The following is a 23,264-nucleotide window of genomic DNA, read 5'->3' as shown; positions in this document are numbered from 1 at the left end:
TGGTTGTGGTCCTCACCGTTACTCTGGGTGGGCACAGGAAGGGGCCCTCCTGTGAAATATTATATCAAGAATTGTAATTACATGTCCCTGTTAAACAGGGGCAGAAAAATTTGGCCTTAGGCACTCCTGCTGGTGCCACCACACTGCAACCTCTTCCATATACTCTAGTTTTATTGCAGGAATTAGCCCTGCTGCAAAGCATTGCATCAAAAATTGTACTTAAACGCCCCTGTTAAACAGGGGCAGAAAAATTGGGCCTTAGGCACTGGTGCTGGTGCCACCACACTGCAACCTCTGCCATATAATTACAAATGACATTTGTTCTGCCTATGAAGCAATAAAATATTAATTTAAGTGGGAGTTTAATGTAGTGGTACTGGAGAAAAGAAAGAAGAATGCAATAGGAAAATAATTAGAATGCATAATTTGCTGGATCCATTGGGCTCCCAAAATGTTTTCTCTACCTCTTCATTATTTGACTTAAATACCCACTATCTTTTTCTATTAGGCCTTTTCCCCCTTACTGTGTGAAGCCAGATATACCCACGTAAATCCCCAAACTAGATCCCACATCCCCACTGTTAGGAGTACCACCGACCCAGGGGACCACCAGTCTCCTCCAATCCTCTCTGCTGACGTCCACCTTTTTTTTACCATAGCCCATCCAATAGGAAGTGGCTACAACAGGCAGGGGTGTGGATTTTATCTCTGAGAGGGGCTTTAAATGAAAAGTATAACATACAGTGGCAGTGCGTCCGTAAAGGGCGCAGGAGCGCTGCCCCCTCTCTTCTGTCACTGCTCTATCACCATAGATAGATTCATGCCTTGCATGAATCTATTTATAGTCCCCGCTGACACCCCCTATTCAGGTGTCTGGCCCCTTTTCTGGCGCTGGGCACCTGAATTATAGTGATGGGATTTTTTTTTTGGAAGCACCTGATTAGAGCCGTAGACTCTAATAGGAACCCAAAAAGGTGAACAGCGGGTGCAATGCTCTGCGTTTGCTGCTCACTCAATTGTTTGTTAGCAAAGCGAAGGAATTCACTTTGCTAACACTGAACCACCTCTCAGCCAATCAGGTGCTCGGGTCTGTTATCTGTCACCTGATTGGCTGAAACATCAGACGCTGTGATTGGACGCCTGATAGAGAGGACGGAAGAAGACATCAAGGAGCAGGCAGGACACCGCCACTGACCCGCTGCGAGACAGGCAAGTGCCGGGGTGATACACACTGCCAGCATTTGATGGGGCACAGTTGCAGCGGCAAATGATGGGCACACTGGCAGCATTTGATGGGGCACAGGAGCAGCAATTGATGGGTACACTGGCAGAAATTGATGGGCATACTGGCAGCAATTGATAGGTATGGTAGCTGGCACAATGGCTGCTCTTGATGGGCACAGTAGCTGCCTTTGATGGGCGCAGTGGCTGCGTTTCATGGGCATAATGGCAGCATTTGATGGGCACAGTGGCTTGCGTTTGATGGCACAGTGGCTGCATTTGATGGGCACAGTGGCGGCGTTTGATGGGCACAGTGGTTGCATTTGATGGGCACAGTGGCTGCGCTTGATGAGCACAGTGGCTGCGTTTGATAGACACAGTGGTTGCATTTGATGGGCATGGTGGTGGCAATTGATGGGCACAGTGGCTGTGGTTGATGGGCACAGTGGTTGCATTTGATGGGCACAGTGGCTGAACTTGCTGGGCACAGGGGCTACGCTTGATGGGCACAGTGGCTGCGTTTGATAGACACAGTGGTTGGGCTTGATGGGCACAGTGACTTAGTTTGATGGCACAATGGCCGCAATTGATTTTCTTTTTTCAGTTTGTTTGCGCCTCCCCAAAAATTTTGAGCACCAGCCGCTAGTGGCACCAGTAGCTGCGTTTAATGAGCACAGTACTTGCGTTTGATGGGCACAGTGGCTGCGCTTGATAGGCACAGTGGCTGCGCTTGATGGGCGCAGTGGCTGCGCATAAAGATCAAGTAGGCTTTGTCCATTTAAGGGGTACATGAGACAGCATTTGCAGAGCGATCCAATTGATTGATATTGCAAAATCCTACTCTAACTCAGCGCGCACTATCTCCTAACACTACTGACTGCAAGCTCTATTATAAAAGATAGATCACTAGCTATATAGGTGAGGTGAATATAGCGGTGTATACTGCGGTCAGGGCACACAGACAATAACCACTACACAACAGCAAGATAGAAAATCGGCCGAAAACGATCGGTGTGTACTGTGTTGAAGGTACACAGAACACCCACTGCTTCAGACGCCAACACACTACACGAGGCCGCCACGATGGCGGCCTTATATAGTGTGGGGCGTGCACTACACAGCCTGAGCTATGATTGGCCACAGGCATCCTGCCTGTGGCCAATCATGGCTCTCCTCGCTGCTGGCGCTGCGATTGGCCAAGCATGCGGGGTCACAGTGCATGCTTGGCCAATCATGAGCCAGCAATGCACTGCGCCATCGCACACGAATGTGACGCGAACAGACCAAAATGTTCGGATTTCGCCGAACGGACGAACAGCCAATGTTCGAGTCGAACGTACGTTCGACTCGAACACTAAGCTCATCCCTACTCAGCATCAATCTCAGGTCTTTTGGATACCCACACAAGGGAATTGTTTACAAGTAAACAACATGCATAAAATACATTTGATGAGCATATAAACTTATAGTATATATAGTTTATTGTTATATAGTTTTTATTGAAATTAATGGGACATATCCAGTTTTATGCCCTACACTCTGCCCTACACTCTGCCCCACATGCTCCCGGATGAACCGGCTAACCACTTCCCAGATAAGCCACAAGTAATAATGGAGGCAAGTCTTATGCATTTTCAAAATTTTAATTTCCAATTCTAGAATACATAATTAGGTTACACATCACTTCAAGGAAAAATAGGTTCCATCTTCTTACAATGAAGGTTGACTGCGGTTCTAGACCAGTCTAGACCAGTCCCTAATTTCAGTCCTTGCCAGGTATTCTCCAGGCCGGGGAATACCATATTCTGGGGTTTACTTCTTTGAAGGAAGCAGAGCAGAGTTCCTACCTTCGTACACTCTCCACCTAAACAACCCCCGAAACCCACTCTCGATATATTCTAAAAGAGGGTGCCACCTAGTGGGCAAAACAAAAAGTACTGTTAACACCCCCCCCCCCCCCCCCTTACACATTAGCCATTGAACAGCCAGTAAGTTTTATAAGAAAGTATATTTGCTAGCTGAATTTGGGTTTCATTAAAAAAACAATCTTGAGCTTCGGGCTTGCCTGAAATACATCAGTGGCTCCTTTTCTTTTTAACACCCAGTATCTTATTTGTTTTTCACTGTATAGTCAATATAATAGTTGTTAACACAGTCCTTTAAAATATACACTCTAAAAAACAGAGCAATATAATACATGGTAGTTAAGTAGAATGTATGTACAAAGCTGTAAATGAAACCAAAAGGGGATATTCATATTTTTCTTTGGAATGTTTATCATAAAGATAATCAAAAATGAATTCAAGTTCTGCTTATACTAGGCACACATGCAAATATGCACTATGACCATTAAACCCACTAACAATAGAGTTTTCACAGTGTGGAGTGTTATGACAAATTTAAGGAAGTTGGACGCATCCTGAGCAGCAGGAAGGAGCCAGGCTTGGGAAACATTAAAAAAGTCTTATCAGTAAGTGGGTGTGAAAAAACCACACCCTGTCCCATAGCCCATCTCAAGATAAAATGATGAGGCTATCAAGACTTTAAGGTACAAGCTCTATGCAGATGAGAGTAAATGGTCTGCTGAATTTGTACTGGTCACATAAGGACTGCAGATTTTGTAAGAGGAGTCTTTAAGCTCTTTATCTAAACCCCTTTATCGTAATAGCAAGAGGCAAACATGGACAAGAGCTACGCAATGGCCAAGTTTGGCTTGGAGTCTAAGGACATTCTCAGATCCAGACAAAAAGGTTGCTGGCATTATATGAAATATTTCTTCATTTTTTCATCTATCATCCAGTTCCTTATCATCCTAGGCTTGGTGCTCTTCATGCTCTATGGCAATGCCCATGGCGGCACAGAACTTCGCCTGAAAAGTGTAGAGAACCGTTATAAAGAATTAGTAGCGGCCCATTCGTTGCTGATGGAAAATTTCAATTCGCTAAAAAAAAACTTGACCGCTTCAGAAAAAAATCATAAAAACTGCAGCGATACTCTTATGAAGACACAGGCAACCAGCAGCTTGAACAGAACAACTCTCTGTCCAAGATTCGTGAGTACAATTTTGGGAATCTTTGGTGTAGCATGACTTTTGTTTAGATCTTTTGATTTGTTGTATTATGTTGCAGGATCATGGTCCAAAAAGTTTTAGCACATGATGATCTTATCAATCTTATAAATATATATATACTTGTGTGTGTGTGTGTGTGTGTGTATATATATTTCCGCTGTAATGTAAGTAATTGTAACTAATGGTAACAGGAATGCTTTATTATTCTAGACTAGAGTAAAGCGCATTAGAGATGTATGCACAATAAGCACTTTACTAGATTTAGATAATTTAAGAGATGATTTCGAATTGTTTGCTGCACTTTGCATATTCTTATTGCTTTTTGTATTATTTTACTGAATTGGACTGATAATTAAGGATACATTAATAAGGTTTCAAACTCAAAAACAAAAATGTAATACATTGAAGCTTACCAATCCTTAAGAGAACTAGCTGCATACATTAATTTTCCCCCTTTATTTTCACCTGGTGATCCATACAGCATTACACTTTATGTCAAAGGGTGTCTCCACTCTCGATGGAAGAGCAATGGAGCCACCCTTGGACAACAGTATTGTCAGTTTGGGGAGAGGATAGTGTTAGATGGATTAGCAGTTTTACATGAACTTAACTAACAAAAAAAGCCAAGGGAAAGCTAACACATTTTTACAACAGATACAACAGCTTTGTTTTTCATTTTTTAAGCTAAAGATTTTACATAAATGAATAAAAGCTGACCATTGTAAGCACTCCTGTCAGTGTTAAATGATTTGTTCCAACACTCTAACTGTCACTTTTTCTGGACAGCTTACTCTGTTAAAGCAACAGACTGAGGGGATGATTTACTAAAACTGCAAATTCTGGTGCCACTGTCCATGGTAGCCAATCAGCTGCTAACTTCAGCTTGTTCAGTTGGTTTCTATGCACCAGAATTTGCACTCACCAGTTTTAGTAAATCAACCCCCTACTGCCCAGGTGATAGTAATTATTTACAGGTACATATATAGCACCATCAATTTACACAGTGCTTTACATATATATTGTACATTCACTCCAGTTTCTGCCCTCAAGGAGCTTACAATATAAGATCCCTAACTCGCATTCATACATACACTAGGGCCAATTTACCTATCAACATGTTTTTGAAGTATGGGAGGAAACCAGAGTACCTAGAGGAAATCTACGTAGGCACAGGTAGCACATTATGACAACCGTAGTACTGACTACCAACTACTTAGCCAATGTGCTGCCCAGGTAATAATAAAACCTAAAGCAGAAAACGAATACAGCCACCACATCCAAGGACTGGTAAGCTGCAATGTATACGATTTTGACTGTGGGTTTAATATCGCTGATTTATAACTAACTAATAAAATATTGTTATTTTTAAAGATTTTCAGAAATTAAAGATAGCATTTAAAAATGTCAAGAGTTTCTATTATTAGGTTAATTATGCCAGCATTGCTCAGTGGTAAGTCAAAGTATATGTGAACTCTAAATCTCTTTTTTTCAGTAGGTTTGGCATCATACATCACTGTATTCAGTTTTCTTAAAGTGTTACTAAACCCAAAACAGTAAAATCAGTCGGTATATGCAGTAAAGCATGCTTGTACTCACTGTGGAACTTAAGGGGTTAATCCGCTGCATTGTGTAAAAAGGCTGTTTGATCCTGTCTGCTCTGATCCTCCCCTTCGTTTACTGTCTCCAATCCATCTGCTAATAGTACAGAGCCTTTGAGGCACTCTGCACATGCCCAGTTTGGTGTGTATTGCTAGAGGTTTTTTTTTTCCTCGGGAGGGTGCATGTGATCAGCACTGTCCAGATAGAAAGTCAGGGGTCATGCAGCCTCATAGGACAGTCAGAGGTGAATTAAAGCTCCTCCTGCCTGCTTTAACCAGTGCTTGGCTGGACACTGATAGAAATCACAAAAATGCTCTATAATGCTGATGATAAAAGTTATTTTGCAGTTTATATTTACTAAAATAACTGCATTTCCATTTTCTGTGTACTATGGGAGACCACATATAGTAAATGCAGGGTCCTGGGTTTAGTAACAAGTTTGTAAAGCTATTACAGGGTTTCTTAAATGGAAATCCTGCCAATAATAGCATCTCCTGCTTCATGTTGACAATGCTAAGCCACTGCCTCACAATTTGCAGCAGCTGCAGTGTAGTCAGCACTCCTTTCATTACCATTGGGCTGCATGTGGATATAAAAAGTCTACACACCCCTGTTAAAATGTCAGGCTTCTGTGATGTAAAAACATGAGACAAATATAAATCATTTCAGAACTTTTTCCACCTTTAATGCAACCTATAAACTGTACAACTCAGTTGAACAACAAACTGAAATTTTTTAGGTGGAGGGAAGTAAAAATAAAAAAAACTATAATAATATGGTTGCTTAAGTATGCACACCCTTAACCACTTAAGGACCGCCGTATTGCCATTGTACATCATCGCAATGGCACAGGCAGACGCAAGCACGTACATGTACGTGCCGGCCTTCCAGTGGGTGGGGGGTCCGATCGGACCCCCTCCCGCTGGATACGGCGGTTCGGTTCGCTGCAGGAGCGATCTGTGATGAGGGGATGGCCGTTGGTTTCTGGCCACCCCCTCTCGATCGCTGCTGGCCAATGAGAAGCTTCCTCCCACTGTGTATTGTATACACAGGAAGGAGGAAGTGATGTCATTCTCCTCAGGGCGGTCTTTTTGACCGGACTACGAGGAGAAGACAGAAAGTAAGTGTGCACCAACACTACACTGACATGTAGGTACACACAGGCACACAAACCCCCCCCGATCCCCCGCACCCCCCCCCAGTCACAGTGTCACTGATTGCAGTGATCATTTATTTACTGATCACTGCATTCAGTGTCAGTTGTAAAAGTAAAAACTGTCAGGGCAGTTAGTGTTAGGTCCAGGGTAGCCCCCTATCACCCCCCAATAAAGGTTTAACCCCCTAATTGCCCCTAGAGTTAACCCTTTCACCCCCTTTCGCACTGTTTCACTAAGCGATCATTTTTCTGATCACTGCATTAGTGTCACTGATGTCGCTAGGTAGCTAGTTATTTTTTTAGGTTCACCGCCAGGTTTTTATAGCGCTAGGTACCCCGATATACTACCCAATAATGGTTTTAACCCCCTGATTGCCCCTAGTTAACCCTTTCACCCCCTTTTGCCAGTGTCACTAAGCGATCATTTTTCTGATCGCTTCATTAGTGTCGCTAGTGTCGCTAGGTAGCTAGTTATTTTTTTAGGTTCACCGCCAGGTTTTTATAGCGCTAGGTACCCCGATATACTACCCAATAATAGTTTTAACCCCCTGATTGCCCCTAGTTAACCCTTTCACCCCCTTTTGCCAGTGTCACTAAGCGATCGTTTTTTTGATCGCTGCATTAGTGTCACTAGTGTCACTAGGTAGCTAGTTTTTTTTTTAGGTTCACCGCCAGGTTTTTATAGCGCTAGGTACCCCGATATACTACCCAATAATGGTTTTAACCCCCTGATTGCCCCTAGTTAACCCTTTCACCCCCTTTTGCCAGTGTCACTAAGCGATCGTTTTTCTGATCGCTGCATTAGTGTCACTAGTGTCGTTAGGTAGCTAGTTATTTTTTTAGGTTCACCGCCAGGTTTTTATAGCGTTAGGTACCCCCATATACTACCCAATAATGGTTTTAACCCCCTGATTTCCCCTAGTGAAACCTTTCACCAGCGATCACAGTATAAGTGTCACTGGTGATGCTGGTTAGCCAGTTAGTTATTTAGGTTCCCCGTCAGGTTTTTATATAGCGCCAGGGACCCCCATATACTACCTAATAAAAATTTGAACCCCCTGATTGCCCCTAGTTAACCCTTTCACCAGTCTTCACCGTATAAGTGTTACGGGTGACTCTGGTTAGTTTGCTTTTTATAACATCAGGGCACCCACCATTTATTACCCAATAAAGGTTTAACCCTCTGATCACCCGGCAGGTGATATCAATTAGGTTTTAGGGTCAGGGTCTGCGTCGCCCCAGGCAGCGCTAGGTTAGTGCCAGTACCGCTAACACCCACACGCAAAGCATAAACCTCCCGTATTGGTATAGAATCTGAACAGATCAATATCTGATCTGATCAGATCTATACTAGCATCCCCAGCAGTTTAGGGTTCCAAAAAAACGCATTGTTAGCGGGATCAGCCCAGATACCTGCTAGCACCTGCGTTTTGCCCCTCTGCCCAGCCCACCCAAGTGCAGTATTGATCGATCACTGTCACTTACAAAACACTAAACACATAACTGCAGCGATCGCAGAGTCAGGCCTGATCCCTGCGATCGCTAACAGTTTTTTTGGTAGCATTTTATATTTAAATCCGGAAGGCAGTGCTTTGTTTTCGGGGTCCTGTACGTGGCTAGGCTCCCAAAAAGTCCCCCACATGTGGTATCCCCGTACTCGGGAGAAGCAGCAGAATTTATTTTGGGGTGTAATTTGACTTATACCCATAGCATATGTGAGCAATATATCATTTAATGACAACTTTGTGCAAAAAAAAAAAAAAATTAAAAAATTCCTGCAACTTGTGGCAAAATATAAAATATTTAATGGACTCAACATGCCTCTCAGTAAATAGCTTGGGGTGTCTACTTTCCAAAATGGGGTCATTTGGGGGGGTTTTGTGTTATTTTGGCATTTTATGGCCTTCGAAACTGTGATAGGTAGTGAGGAGTGAAATCAAATATTTGCACCCTTAGAAACCCTGAAGGCAGTGATTGGTTTTCGGGGTGCCGTACGCAGATAGACTCCCAAAAAGTCCCACATATGTGGTATCTTCGTACTCAGGAGAAGCAGCAGAATATATTTTGTGGTGCAATTCCACATATAACTATGGCATGTGGGAGCAATATATCATTTAGTGACAACTTTTTGTAAACTTTTTTTTTGTGTCATTATTCAATCACTTGGGACAAAAAAAAAAATATTCAATGGGCTCAACATGCCTCTCAGAAATTTCCTTGGGGTGTCTACTTTCCAAAATGCGGTCATTTGGGGGGGGTTGTGTTATTTTGGCATTTTATGGCCTTCGAAACTGTGATAGGTAGTGAGGAGTGAAATCAAAAATTTGCACCCTTAGAAATCCTGAAGGCAGTGATTGGTTTTCGGGGTGCCGTACGCGGCTAGACTTCCAAAAAGTCCCACATATGTGGTATCCCCGCACTCAGGAGAAGCAGTAGAATATATTTTGGGGTGCAATTCCACATATAACTATGGCATGTGTGAGAAATATATCATTCAGTGACAACTTTTTGTAAACTTTTTTTTTTTTTTGTGCCATTATTCAATCACTTGGGACAAAAAAAAAAAATTCAATGGGCTCAACATGCCTCTCTACAACTTCCTTGGGGTGTCTACTTTCCAAAATAAGGTCATTTGGGGGGGTTTTGTGTTATTTTGGCATTTTATGGCCTTCGAAACTGTGATAGGTAGTGAGGAGTGAAATCAAAACTTTGCACCCTTAGAAATCCTGAAGGCAGTGATTGGTTTTCGGGGTACCGTACGCGGCTAGACTCCCAAAAAGTCCCACATATGTGGTATCCCCGTACTCAGGAGAAGCAGCAGAATATATTTTGGGGTGCAATTCCACATATAACTATGGCATGTGTGAGCAATATATCATTTAGTGACAACTTTTTGTAAACTTTTTTATTTTTTTTTGTGTCATTATTCAATCACTTGGGACAAAAAAAAAAAATATTCAATGGGCTCAACATGCCTCTCCACAACTTCCTTGGGGTGTCTACTTTCCAAAATGGGGTCATTTGGGGGGGGGGGGGTTTGTACTGCCCTGCCATTTTAGCACCTCAAGAAATGAGATAGGCAGTCGTAAATTAAAAGCTGTGTAAATTCCAGATAATGTACTCTAGTTTGTAGACGCTATAACTTTTGCGCAAACCAATAAATATACGCTTATTGACATTTTTTTTACTAAAGACATGTGGCTGAATAAATTTAGCCCTAAATGTTTGACTAAAATTACGTTTATTTGATTTTTCTTATAACAAAAAGTAGAAAATAAAAAATTTTCTCTAAATTTTCGCCCTTTTTTCATTTATATCGCAAAAAATAAAAATTGCAGAGGCAATCAAATACCATCAAAAGAAAGCTCTATTTGTGGGAAGAAAAGGACGCAAATTTCGTTTGGGTACAACATTGCATGACCGCGCAATTACCAGTTAAAGCAGTGCAGTGCAAAATTGTAAAAAGACCTCTGGTCCTTAGGGTGTTTATTGGTCCGGGGCTGAAGTGGTCAAAGTAGTTGTAAACCCCAAAAAACAAGCAAAAATAATTAGCTCATTATGAAATAATTACCTTAGATCGAAGCTGTTGCAGCGGTTCTCGTACACCGCTGTGACCGGTAACATGTCTTCTGGAGTTATTTTCGGGGTTCGCAGGCTCCGGTGCTGTGATTGGCCGGAGCCGTGATGACAACACACCCGCGTGTGGGAGCCGCCGGTCACGGCACGGCTGCTGAAGAAACGAGCTCTTCAGTGCGCGTGAGCCGATGATGTCGGCGCAAGCATATATGGTAAATATCTCCTAAGCCAGGCAGGCTTAGGAGATATTTGCAGTACCTACAGGTAAGCCGTATTATAGGCTTACCTTTAGGTACAAGTGATGTAAATAAGTTTACAACCACTTTAAACTAATACTTTGTTGGAGCACCTTTTGATTTTATTACAGCACTCAGTCTTTTTGGGTATGAGTCTATCAGCGTGGCACATCTTGACTGGGCAATATTGTCCCACTCTTCTTTGCAAAAACACTCCAAATTTGTCATATTGTGTGGCAATCTCCTGTGCACAGCCCTCTTCAGATCACCCCACAGACTTTCAAACGGATTTAGGTCTGAGCTCTGGCTGGGCCATTCCAAAACGTTAATGTTCTTCTGGTGAAGACATTCTTTTGTTGATTTGGATGTATGTGTTGGGTAGTTGTCATGCTGAAAGATGAAGTTCCTCTTCATGTTCAGCTTTCTAGCAGAAGCCTGAAGATTCTGTGCCAATATTGACTGGTATTTGGAACTGTTCATAATTCCCCTTTACTAAGGCCCCTGTTCCAGCTGAAGAAAAAGAGCTGCCACTACCGCTTCTCGTCTTTTCAACAATTTTGGAGGGACGTCCATCTTGGTAATGTCACTGTGACATATTTTCTCCACTTGATGATGACTGTCTTCACTGTGTTCCATGGTATATCTACTGCCTTGGAAATTCTTTTGTACCCTTCTCCTGACTGATACCTTTTAACAATGAGATCCCTCTGATGCTTTGGAAGCTTTTGCTGTAGGATGCGACTAAGAAAATGTCAGGAAAGACCTACTAGAAGATCTGAACTTTATTTGGGGTTAATTAGAGGCACTTTAAATGATGGCAGGTGTCTACTGACTCCTATTTAACATGAGTTTGAATGTGATTGCATAATTCTGAACACAGTTACATCCCCAATTATAATAGGGTGTGCAACTACATTATTTTATTTTTTTATTTTTACTCCCCACCCCTAAAAGATTTCATTTTGTTTTTCAATTGAGTTGTACAGTTTATAGGTCATATTAAAGGTGGAAAAAGTTCTGAAATTATTTATCGTGGTCTAATTTTTTTTACATCACAGAAAGCTGACATTTTTGCAGGGGCGTGTAGACTTTTTTTTATCCACTTAACAGCCTACCAAAGCAGCTTGCAAAGCAGGTTGGCAATGCTGCTGCTAATTGCAAGACAGTGACTTATCCTGACTAGGAAATGCTGTTATTGGCAGAATAGCTTTGTAAACAATTAAAAAAATATTCTACAAAACAAAATCCAACCAATGTATTCAATTTTTTTTTTTTTACAGCACTTTGCCTTTTTTTTTTGCTTTCTGCCCCCACTGTAGAGATTTCCTATAACTTCCTGTCCCGTTTTACTAGGACGGGAACTGAGGGGACATGGGGACACAGAGCAAACAACTAAAGAAACAGGTCTGATGGGCTAAACTTGTCCACTTTATCCAACACTAATAAAAAAATAAAAAAAAATTGGAATTGGGCTTTAAAGTAAGCCATAAACCACTGTCATCAGCTATCACCCTGAAAATAACAGTTGGGGTGACAGCTGCCCATTTCTGTAACTAATTACAGCAATGGCGAAGGTGCATAAAGGGTATTTGCTCTGCTTCATTCCACTGCATAGAAGAATATAGGATAAGGATCTACACAGAGGAAGATCTTCCAACAAGCTGATTATTTTTTTGTGACAAAGAAAGACAGCGAAGTAACCTGTCAGGAATCTTCAAGTTTATTCTAATGCTAAAATATTTGCAAAGCCAACATGTTTCAGAGGTTGTATCTGCACCCCCTTCATCAAGGATGACACGAAAAATGTAAAATGATAACACATTGTTGACCATAGCAATGCACAATAATTCAGGAAGCATAAAAATCTTTAACAGACCTTTCCAACTTTTAATACAATTCACATCAGCATGCAGTGCTCCATGCTGGTGTGAAATCATCTATCATTTGTTTTGTTAAACTTTTTTTTTTTTTTTGCTTTTACTTACCTTTTTTTTTTCTTCCTGGTTTCCCTGCAGTCAATAGTGAGACAGCCCTTGTCAGACAGATGCCACCAGGGAAAGCAACAGGAAGGGAGACCTTGTTCCTAACTGCAAGATCTCAGGAGAAAAAGTGTAACTGTATATGGCAACTGTGTGACATCATCAAGTGCCCCATCTTGTGCATACACCATACTAAATTTTAATCATCTGTTTGAAGGAAAAAATTTTTTTTTTCCATCAAGGTAATGGGTCGAATATTGGCTGGTATCGGCCAGTTCAATAGAAAGTGGTCGATACGCAGGCTGTGTGTAAAGCAGCCTGTTGGACAGGAGCTGGTCTAATAGCTTTCATCAAGCGGGCATGCTGAAAAACCATCCAATCTGTGCTTGCAGCCAATGACTGTGAGCACTGATCAGTGTGTTCTAGTGGGGTGGGGGGGGGGGGGGCAGTCACCCTGTCAAAACACAATAGCTCAGCGGGGGAGATTGCTGTACTAACATTGTTTAGTTAGTATGGTGACCTCTCCTTTTTTTATTTCACTGGGTTGAACGCAAAAAAAAACTGTGAACCTAGCATTTGAAAAGAAATATGGTAGCTGAAACGTCTGAAGATGTGTGCTTCAAGGCTTTAATTCCTTTAAGATGCTTCACTTCTGCATCCCTGACTCAAAACATACACAGGGGGAGATTTACTAAAACTGGTGCACTGGTTCAGAATTAGCTTCTAACTTCAGCTTGTTCAATTAAGCTCTGGCAGTAAAACTTGGAAGCTGATTGGTTTCTATGCAGAGTTGCAGCAGATTGTGTACTCTCCAGTTTTAGTAAATAACTCCCACAGTGTCCCAAGAACTGATATATACTAGACATGTGCGATTATTTTCGTACAAATCGAAAATTCATACGAATTTCCATAAATTCGTACATTCGGGAGGATCCGAAATACGATTTGCTATGCTTTCGAATTTTGTACGAAATGCGAAATTTAGTCTATGAATTTTGGATCCAAATTCCGTTACAACGAAAATAGGATTTTTTGTACTCACCGTAAAATCCTTTTCTCTGTAGTTCACCGACTGACACAGCTCCTTTCTTAGACCATTCAGTTGTTACTAGTAAATAGTTATTCCTGCGCTGCTCCTAGTAAAGGTTATTTATATGAATAGCTGCATACACCGATACGAACCAAGCCGTGTCCACTAGGGAAAGTATGTAAGGAAAGTTGATGTCGCGCTATTCTTACCCTATTCTGGGTAGGAGGCTGTTACACCTTCCACTCTATCTAGTAACATATAAATGACTCTCAGAACATATATATTTGAATATATGATATCTTCTAGATGGTTCTATATGATTAGAAATTCATTATGGTGTAGGTATTTTATAGAAAGAACTATAGAATAAGGTGCCAAGAAAAGGACTACATTTTAAAAGTTGCACTCTTAAAAAACCATAAACACACTTGCAGAGGTGCTGACACCCAGTGATGTTGAGTGTATATAAAACTATCGGAAGTGTGTTAGTGTTGGATGTTACCGCATAAAAAAATAAAAATAAATTAAAAAATAAATAAACGCCCTACAGAGGCAATTATTGTATACATATGACTTATCAACTCTAAATCTATATGTGTTTAAATGACATCAATATTGCGTGAAAGAAAGTGCCACGTGCTCATCAGGTAAGTGCAACTATTTCAAATATGCTAAACAGAACTAAAAACTCTCTGATTCACTCATATATTACCTAGTGTTGGCTGGTAACAACATTGTTAACATTGTTATTACTACCTTTACAATACCAGCCAACACTAGGCAATATATGAGATAATTTAGAGAGTTTTTAGTTCTGTTTAGCATATTTAAAGTAGTTGCACTTATGTGATGAGCACGTGGCACTTTCTTTCACTCAATATTGATGTCATTTAAACACATATAGGTTTAGAGTTGATAAGTCATATGTATACAATCTATAGGGCGATTATTTATTTTTCAATTTTCTTATTTTTTTAATGCGGTAACACCCAACACTAAAACACTTCTGATAGTTTTATATAAAACCAACATCACTGGGTGTCAGCACCTCTGCAAGTGTGTTTATGTTTTTTTTAAGAGTGCAACTTTTAAAATTTAGTCCTTTTCTTGGCACCTTATTCTATAGTTCTTTCTATAAAATATCTACACCATAATGAATTTCTAATCATATAGAACCATCTAGAAGATATCATATATTCAAATATATATGTTCTGAGAGTCATTTATATGTTACTAGATAGAGTGGAAGGTGTAACCCCTACCCAGAATAGGGTAAGAATAGCGCGACATCAACTTTCCTTACATACATTCAGTTGTTACGCCACCTTCAGGAGAGGACTAGGCATAACATGTTAACATGTGATAATAAAACTAGAACTTTCTAGTTCCAACCAAGGGGCGGTCCCTTAGGTAACAACCCCTCAGCCTGATACTGCAGCTTCAGTACATCAACAAGCAGTATAACTTAGATAAAAATAGGAGGGGAGGGTGCTGTGTCAGTCAGGGAACTACAGAGAAAAGGATTTTACAGTGAGTACAAAAAAATCCTATTTTCTCTTACGTTCACAGACTGACACAGCTCCTTTCTTAGACCATTGGGACATCCCCAAACAGTGCCAAAACAAGGGGTGGGAAACCAGCATAAAACTTCACCCACAATGGCATGTGGGAACTAGTATAAAAACTTTTTTACCCACAAAAAAACAGGGTGCTCCTCAACTGGGAGTCACTGTCTCCAAACCGCAATAGAACTGCGGTAACAAATGCAACAGTGCATTTACTTAAAGGTACTGTGTTTTTAGCAAAAAAACAGTAAAAAATTTAAGTGCAATTGCAATTATACAGCCGCCTGCAAAACTCTGCGGCCAAAACAGGCATCAAACGATGCACTGACATCTACCTTGTAGACAGACGACCAAGTCGCCGCTTTACACACTTGAGCGACAGACGATTTATGTCGGAAGGCCCAAGACGTTCCGATTGACCTTGTGGAGTGGGCCGTGACTGGAAAGGGGGGCACCTGCTACTGATCCACCTGGAAATGGTGGCCGACAAGACCACCATGCCTTTTTTCGGACCAGCCATGAACCACGTCCAGGGAATGAAGGGCCACCTCCTTAGGATGTGTCGGTTTAGGACACAGAGATGGTAACACAATGTCTTCATTGATGTAGAACGCCTAAACCACCTTCGGCAGAAAAGAAGGTTGCGGACGCAACACCATCTTATCCTTATGGATAACCAGATAGGGCGACTTGCAAGACAAGGCTGCCAGTTCCGAAACCCTCCTGGCCGAAGTAATGGCCACTAGAACGACCACTTTCTGGGAAAGAATCAACAGAGGCATCTCTCTGATATTTTCAAATGGCGGTTTTTGAAGCGCCGATAACACCAGGTTCAGAACCCACAGGGTAACGGTGGGCGCACTGGAGGAACTACATGTCGGACCCCTTGAACAAAAGTGCTCACTAGAGAGTGAGATGCCGGGGGTTGCTGAAAAAAGACAGCCAAAGCTGATATTTGATCCTTAATGGTGCTTAAAGCCAATTTCTCATCTACTCCTTGCTGTAGAAACAGCAGGATCCTGGATATAGAAAAAGAGCGCGGACGCCAACCTTTCTCCTCACACATGGAGATGCAGGCCTTCCAGGTATGATGATATATCTTCCGAGAGGAAGATTTCCGTGCTCTCAACATAATGGGAATCACTGAGTCAGAAAGACCCCGGTTCCTCAACACCTGGCTCTCAATAGCCATGCCGTTAAAACCAACGATGGTAAAGCAGGATGGAGAATCGGACCTTAAGACAGCAGGTCTTCTCGTAACGGCAGTCGCCATGGGGCGTCCGCCACCAGGCGCACTAGGTCTGCATACCAGGGATGCTGGGGACAATTTGGGGCAATCAGTATTACTGGAATTCCCTCGGCCTCCACTCTGCGGAGCAGACGTGGTAACAGTTTCAGAGGAGGAAAGGCATAGATCAGTTGGTACTGATCCCACGGAGCCACCAGCACGTCTGACGCATCTGCCCAAGGATCTTTTGTCCTGGACATGAATCTCGGCACCTTCCAATTGAGATGGGAGGTCAGAAGATCCACGTCTGGTGCACCCCATGGCAGGCACAGTAGCCTGAACACCTCTGGATGCAACGCCCATTCTCCTGGGTCCAGCATCTGGCGACTTAGGTAGTCCACCTGCCAGTTTTCAACTCCCGGGATGTAAATGGCTGACAAGCCCCGTACATGTCGCTCTCTGCCCACTGAAGGATGTAAGCGACTTCCCGTGCGGCGGCCGAGCTTCTTGTTCCTCCTTGGTGATTGACATATGCCACTGCCGTGGCGTTGTCTGACTGGATCCTGATCGGACGCCCTCGAAGTCTTATCATCCATGTGGAGAGGGATAGCCTGATCGCTCTCAACTCGAGCAGATTGATCAGCAACTTGGATTCCTCCACCGACCAGAGGCCCTGGTTCGACTGAATCCCCATTACTCCACCCCAGCCAGTCAGACTGGCATCCGTTGTGACCACTGTCCATTTCAGAGGTAGGAGCGACTTCCCGGACCGAAGTGCCGGGGACTTCAGCCACCAAAGCAGGGAATCCTGACTAACTGGCTCACCTGAATCTGCCGATCCAGAGATTTGTCCCACTTTGTAAAAATCTCCTTCTGCAAGACTCTGGTGTGAAACTGGGCATACGGTACTGCCTCGAAGGAGGACACCATGAGTCCCAGGACTCGCATGCAGAAGCGTAGCGACGACCACCTGTGGTTCATCAGCAGTTTTACCGTGGCTCTGAGAGTCTGCAGCTTGTCTGAAGGGAGAAACACTGTCGCTTCCATGTAGTCCAGCAGTAAGCCTAGGTACTCCAGGCACTGAGTCGGTACAATCACCGACTTCTTTAGGTTCAACAGCCACCCAAACTCCTGCAGGGTCTGCATGGTGATCGCCACATCCTCCTCTAACTCTGAGGTGGAAGATGCTCTCAGGAGTAGATCGTCTAGGTAACCCACAATCGAGATCCCGGGTTGTCGCAGCAACGCAAAAACAGGAGCCAATACCTTGGTAAAGACTCGGAGGGCTGATGCCAAACCAAAAGGGAGAGCCACAAACTGGTATTGGGCTTCCCCAACTGCAAAACGCAGAAACCTCTGATGCCGAAGGCATATGGATATGTGCAAGTACGCATCCTGGATGTCCAAAGATGCCAGGGAGTCCCTTTGATGGAGTGCAGCGACTACTGAGCGAACTGATTCCATTCTGAACCTCTGTACTTTTACAAAGTAATTGAGGGCTTTTAGGTCCAAGATTGGACGTACCCCTTCCGTTTTGGGAACTACAAACAGATTGGAGTAGAACTCCCGGAATCTTTCTGGCTCCGGAACAGGTACTATCACCCCGCGACTCAGCAAGTCCCTTACCGCCCCAATAGGGCCTCCCGGCGAGCCCAAAGGATGCTGGGACTGTGACATCATAATGGGCGGGGATATCATCCGGTGATGCCCCTATATAAGTCGCCGCACACCGCGTGTCCTGTCAGTGTGACTGGAGACAGCGACGAGGCAACATCTCCAGAAGAGAAGAAGAGAAGAGAAGAACAGAAGAACAGAAGACAGTGGCAGCGGCGACAGAAGACCAGGCCACCACTTGTAAAAGAGCTAGAAGAAGGTGCGGTGGCCCGGCAAGAAGAACCGAAGAGGGGGACAAGACCCCCAAACAGGGGGACAAGACCCCCAAAGTTGGAAGAAGAGGGCGGCGGCGAAGAAGAAAGCCGGGCTCCTCCGCTAGTAAAAGAGCTAGCAGAAGATAGCAGAGGAGTCTGGCGAGAAAACCCTTGAAGATGGAAGAAGACCCCGGAGCTGTGCAATAAACTATTTTAACCCTTGTGTGTTGTGTTTTTTTTTTTTCACAGGTGAATGGGTAGGGGTACATTGTACCCCATACTCATTCACATAGGGTGGGGGGCCGGGATCCGGGGGCCCCCTTATTAAGGGGGCTCACGGATTCCGATAAGCCCCCCGCCCGCAGACCCCGACAACCAACGGCCAGGGTTGTCGGAAGAGGCCCTTGTCCTCATCAACATGGGTACAAGGTGCTTTGGGTTTGGGGGGCGCGCACCCCCCCTTCCCCAAGGCACCCCCCCATGTTGAGGGTACACGACCTGGTACGGCTCAGAAGGGGGGCGCTCGCTCGTCCCCATCCCCTTTCCTGGCCGGCCGGGTAGCGTGTTCGGATAAGGGTCTTGTATGGATCTGAGGGGGACCCCCAGGCCATCTTTTCAGCGTAGGGGGTTCCCCTTAAAATCCATACCAGACCTAAGGGCCTGGTATGCTCCTGGAGGGGAAACCCACGCCGTTTAAAAAAAAATAAAAATTGGCGTGGAGTTCCCCTTGAGAGCTCATTCTCTGATTGTCCACGGCAAAAGTCACCTGGCCTGGGGAAACTTAAAGTCGTTTTGTAAGTCGCCCCAAGTCGTGTTGATAAGTTGTGTCCAAGTTGCCTTTGAAAGTCGTGTTGCCCCTGTGTGAACCGACTCTTACTGGCAACAGCTTCCCCTCTACCTCTGACCACGAATTTGTGAGGAACAACCCTGCCTAAACTCGAGGGTGCTACATACATAATCCCTCACCTACAATTGATCCAGAGGAAGGCAAAAAACCCCAGCAAAGCATGCTCCAATTTGAATGTACAGCTTGTATAACAGTGTAAATTTGCTGTCCCCTCAAAATAACTCAACACACAGCCATTAAGGTCTAAATCGATGGCAACAAAAATTAGTACATTCCTTAGTGAAAATTTCCAAATTCAGCTCAAAGTGTCCATATTTTGTGTGGTCACCATTAGTTTCCAGCACTGCCTTGGGCATGGAGTTCACCAGAGCTTCACAGGTTGCCACCAATCTCTTCCACTCCTCCATGATGTCTACATAAAGTGGACCTTTTGTGGAAAAAGGGGATGCAGTTTAGTCTTAGATCACCAAATGTCCACCAAATGTCAGTTACCTATAAATCTTACTGTCATTTTAAAATAACTTAATGTATGATTTTTTCACTGAACCATACAGTTTCTAAATTTTGGATATGTTTTCTCTTCTAATTGTTAGTTTCCCTCATCTGTTCTCTACCTCCTTATCTCTACGCTAAAGTAGGTGTACTCTGTATTTTAGAAGCAATATCCTAAAAGCATGTTAAATGGCAGTGTACTTATATTTTATAGTGAATGCTTCTGTATTCTCTTTGCTAAAAATAAATAAATATAAAAAGACATTACATGCAGCCACTGAGATCATCAAAGAACTACACTTTTTATTCATAGGGTACACTTCACAAATGTTTTTTTTAAGATCAAAGTTCACAAACTTTGAGGTGAACCCAGTTGAACTTTATGAGGGAGCGAGCATTGGGGGTTATTTACGAAAGGCAAATCCACTTTGCACTGAAAGTGCACTTGGAAGTGCAGTCGCTCTAAATCTAAGGGGTAGATCTGAAATTTTATCATCCAATCATGTGCAAGCTAAAATGCTGTTTTCTATTTTCCTTGCCTGTCCCCCTCGGATCTACAGCGATTTTTCTTCCAAGTGCACTTTCAGTGCACTTGTAGTGCAAAGTGGATTTTCCTTTACTAAATAACACCCATTGTGTTTCAAATATGGCCAGCCTACAATTTGTAGGGCTAAAAAGAAATCTATTGTCAAGCAAAAGGCATAAGAAGCCAAGCATTGCCATAAAAGACATATGCCAATGCCAAAAATTAAAATATATAAAACAGTATCTCCCTCTAAACTGTGAGCTATGGCTGCTGTGAGTCCACCCAGAGGGAGAAGTATTGGATTCCTGAAAAAAAAAACAAGATGTCCACCTAGATGTCCCCTCTGGCTTCAGACCGAGAACTGAGTGATGAAATAGCGCTCATCTCTCATCTCTCAGTCTTCAGGCTGCAGAGAGTTGGTGACTGTCAGTCAGCGGTTCTCTGCTCCTCCAGGGCTCACTGGAGGGCTGGGCTGTGAAGGGGTGGGAGCGGTTAGCTCAGGCTCTCAGCAGCTTGCTGAAAGGCTGAGCCAGATGCCGGTCCAGACATCTGGGTGGATCCTAAGCTGGTCTCTATGCTATTCCGAAGAACCAAATATGACGCAAGGGCAGCTATTGGCTACTGGCTATTGAACTTCCCTTTCTAGTCCCGTCATAGGTCATAGCATTCTAAATGAGCGGACTTTGGCGTGATCGTGTGTAGGCAAGTCCGTTTCAGTCGGAACTCTGTTGGAAAGACCATCAGAGTTTATTCTGAGATAAAGTCGTGTGTACGTGGCATAAGAGTTACAAAGTGAAGAGAATCTCCACAATGTAACTCTCATCTGAACCAAGGGTGTCATCCTCAGATGTCCCATCCAAGGAGAAGGAGATTAAAATAAAGTTCAAATATACAGCACAGGGAGCACAGCCGCACACCAACCTTTTGTGATTTACCCTCCCACGCCGCTCTCTCCTATCTGCATGCGCCTAATAGGGCTGGGTTGTTCACCAATGACAAACTGACCACACCCCCTGCCAGAGTCCCGGCCAATCAGAGCTAACCTAGCAGCAGCAGCCAGCAGGGAAAGAACGGAGCAATTGTTGGCCTCGATCACCTGTGGGGGGTCTGCTAGTGAAAAGCGGCAGTGGTGGCTCAGATTTCCCTTCTTTTCTATAGCGGGCGCTGGGGGGGGTGCTAGTGAAAGAAAGGCGGTGACTCATCAGACTTGTGCATGCTCCCTTCTCCCTCTCTATAGAAGGCACCAGAGGGGGAAAGGGGGGGCCCAGCCAGGTGGGCCCCTTACAGGAGTACTGCCTTTACCCCCCTGATTGGGGCCCTGCAGTCGATAGATCGACTTCCATTCTATCAATATGGACATACATGGATTGAAATTTTGCCAGTTCAGCAGGGAATTTCGATCCAGCTATTGCCAGCTTTAGATTTTGTCAGCCAAACCCACAAATTAGCAGCCACAGTTAGAAATTCCACTGTTGATCTCCAAATCAAAGTGAACCCTAGACAGTCACATAGGATGGTTTAATGAGGGGATTTTTTTTAATTCAATCTTATTTTTATTGAGATATAGAAGCAAGATAGGAGGGGAAAAAAAAATACAGAATATTCCAACATATTCATGTTACATTGTTACATAAACATAAAAAAAAGAAACCACAGAGAAATCCACTCTACTACAGTGGTGTCGAACTGTCACAAGGTTAAAGTGTTTGTTTTGAGCTTCGATTTAGGTAGTATGGTAAGAGAGCCTGTAGTCCTACCATGATTAGTCTAAGTTAAAGTGGGTGTGTGTGCACCACTATCCTCTCAGCGGGTGTTGCCCACTCATTACAGGTAGACTAGGGCTATTGTGTTCATTCTGGCAACGTTCACTCTGGGGGGGAAGCTCTGTATGTGCCACCATGCTGGTCTAATGAGACTAGAGGTCATAACTTAAGTAATCGGGTATTACTGCAACTTGTATAGGGGAGGGAAGAAAGGGGGAAGAGAGTGAGGAAAGAGGGGTCAGGACAGTAAAGAGTTTAGGGATCAAAAGATATACATTCCACCCTGATCACACAGGTGTATTGGTAGAGTCCTCTGTGGCCCATGAGATAAACTCTGAGGAATATCGAAACATCGACCATGAGGTCCAGGTCTTAGAGAATTGTTCCTCCCTACCCGTTTCCTGCGACAACATTCTTTCCAAACTATTAATTCGGTCCACTTCAATTGCCCAATCCCCCAGGGAAGGCATGCTCGTTGACTTCCAATGTCTGGGCAACACCGTTCTAGCAGCCGCCAAAAAGTGACGCAGAACGTCTTTCTTGACTGACTTAAGCGGTCCCGGGAGCAGAGATAGCAGAGCCATCTCAGGAGAGGGTGCGATGGAGGTCGCCATGAGTTTGCAGTACAAGTCAAGGATCTTTTGCCAGAACTTCCTCACAGGGGGGCATGCCCACCAAATGTGAAGTGAGGGGATTTTTTTTAAACCTTACTCACTGACAAATACTATGTAAGCATATGTTAGCTATAAAAGTTCTTTAGTATTTCAAACATAATGTGAATGGCTACTCTACTGTTGTCTATATTTAAATGATGTTAATGCCTTTTCTGCCTTGTCAAATGTTAATTCTTAATAAAAAAAACAATTGAAGGAAGAAGTGGGCATTTTATGTTTTTAATGGACCAGATTCAATGTGCTGATTGATAAATATAACCATAAAAAATTCAGCTATAGACTATATGAATTTTGATATCTTTTTTTTGTCTTCATTTTATTTTAGCCACCGAACTGCAACAATATACAAAGTACCATGGACTTTCTGAACATGTCCCGCATTAGTGAGTTCTATTTTTAAATATAAATGCTCTGTATGGCTAAATTAACATTTT

At 43.3% G+C, this 23,264-nt stretch overlaps 1 protein-coding gene across 1 annotated transcript in view; it reads left to right on the top strand.

The window, feature by feature from the left end:
• The first annotated feature begins 3,714 nt into the window (after window positions 1–3,714).
• The window catches only part of PLVAP (plasmalemma vesicle associated protein), a 55,614-nt gene continuing 36,064 nt past the window's right edge, over window positions 3,715–23,264 (top strand). Inside the window, exons 1-2 of the mRNA XM_077475429.1 lie at window positions 3,715–4,273; window positions 23,156–23,213. Of these exons, the coding sequence (XP_077331555.1) occupies window positions 3,902–4,273; window positions 23,156–23,213 (430 nt within the window). The 5' untranslated portion in view covers window positions 3,715–3,901. The remainder of the gene's footprint in view (window positions 4,274–23,155; window positions 23,214–23,264) is intronic.

Source organism: Lithobates pipiens, unplaced genomic scaffold (genome assembly GCF_037356315.1).
Source record: "Lithobates pipiens isolate NorthernLeopardFrog02 unplaced genomic scaffold, aLitPip1_a1.2 Scaffold_13, whole genome shotgun sequence".
Classification (NCBI taxonomy): Eukaryota; Metazoa; Chordata; class Amphibia; order Anura; family Ranidae; genus Lithobates; species Lithobates pipiens.
Note: the sequence above shows the minus strand (reverse complement) of the source record. Positions and strands in the feature narration are given on the sequence as shown.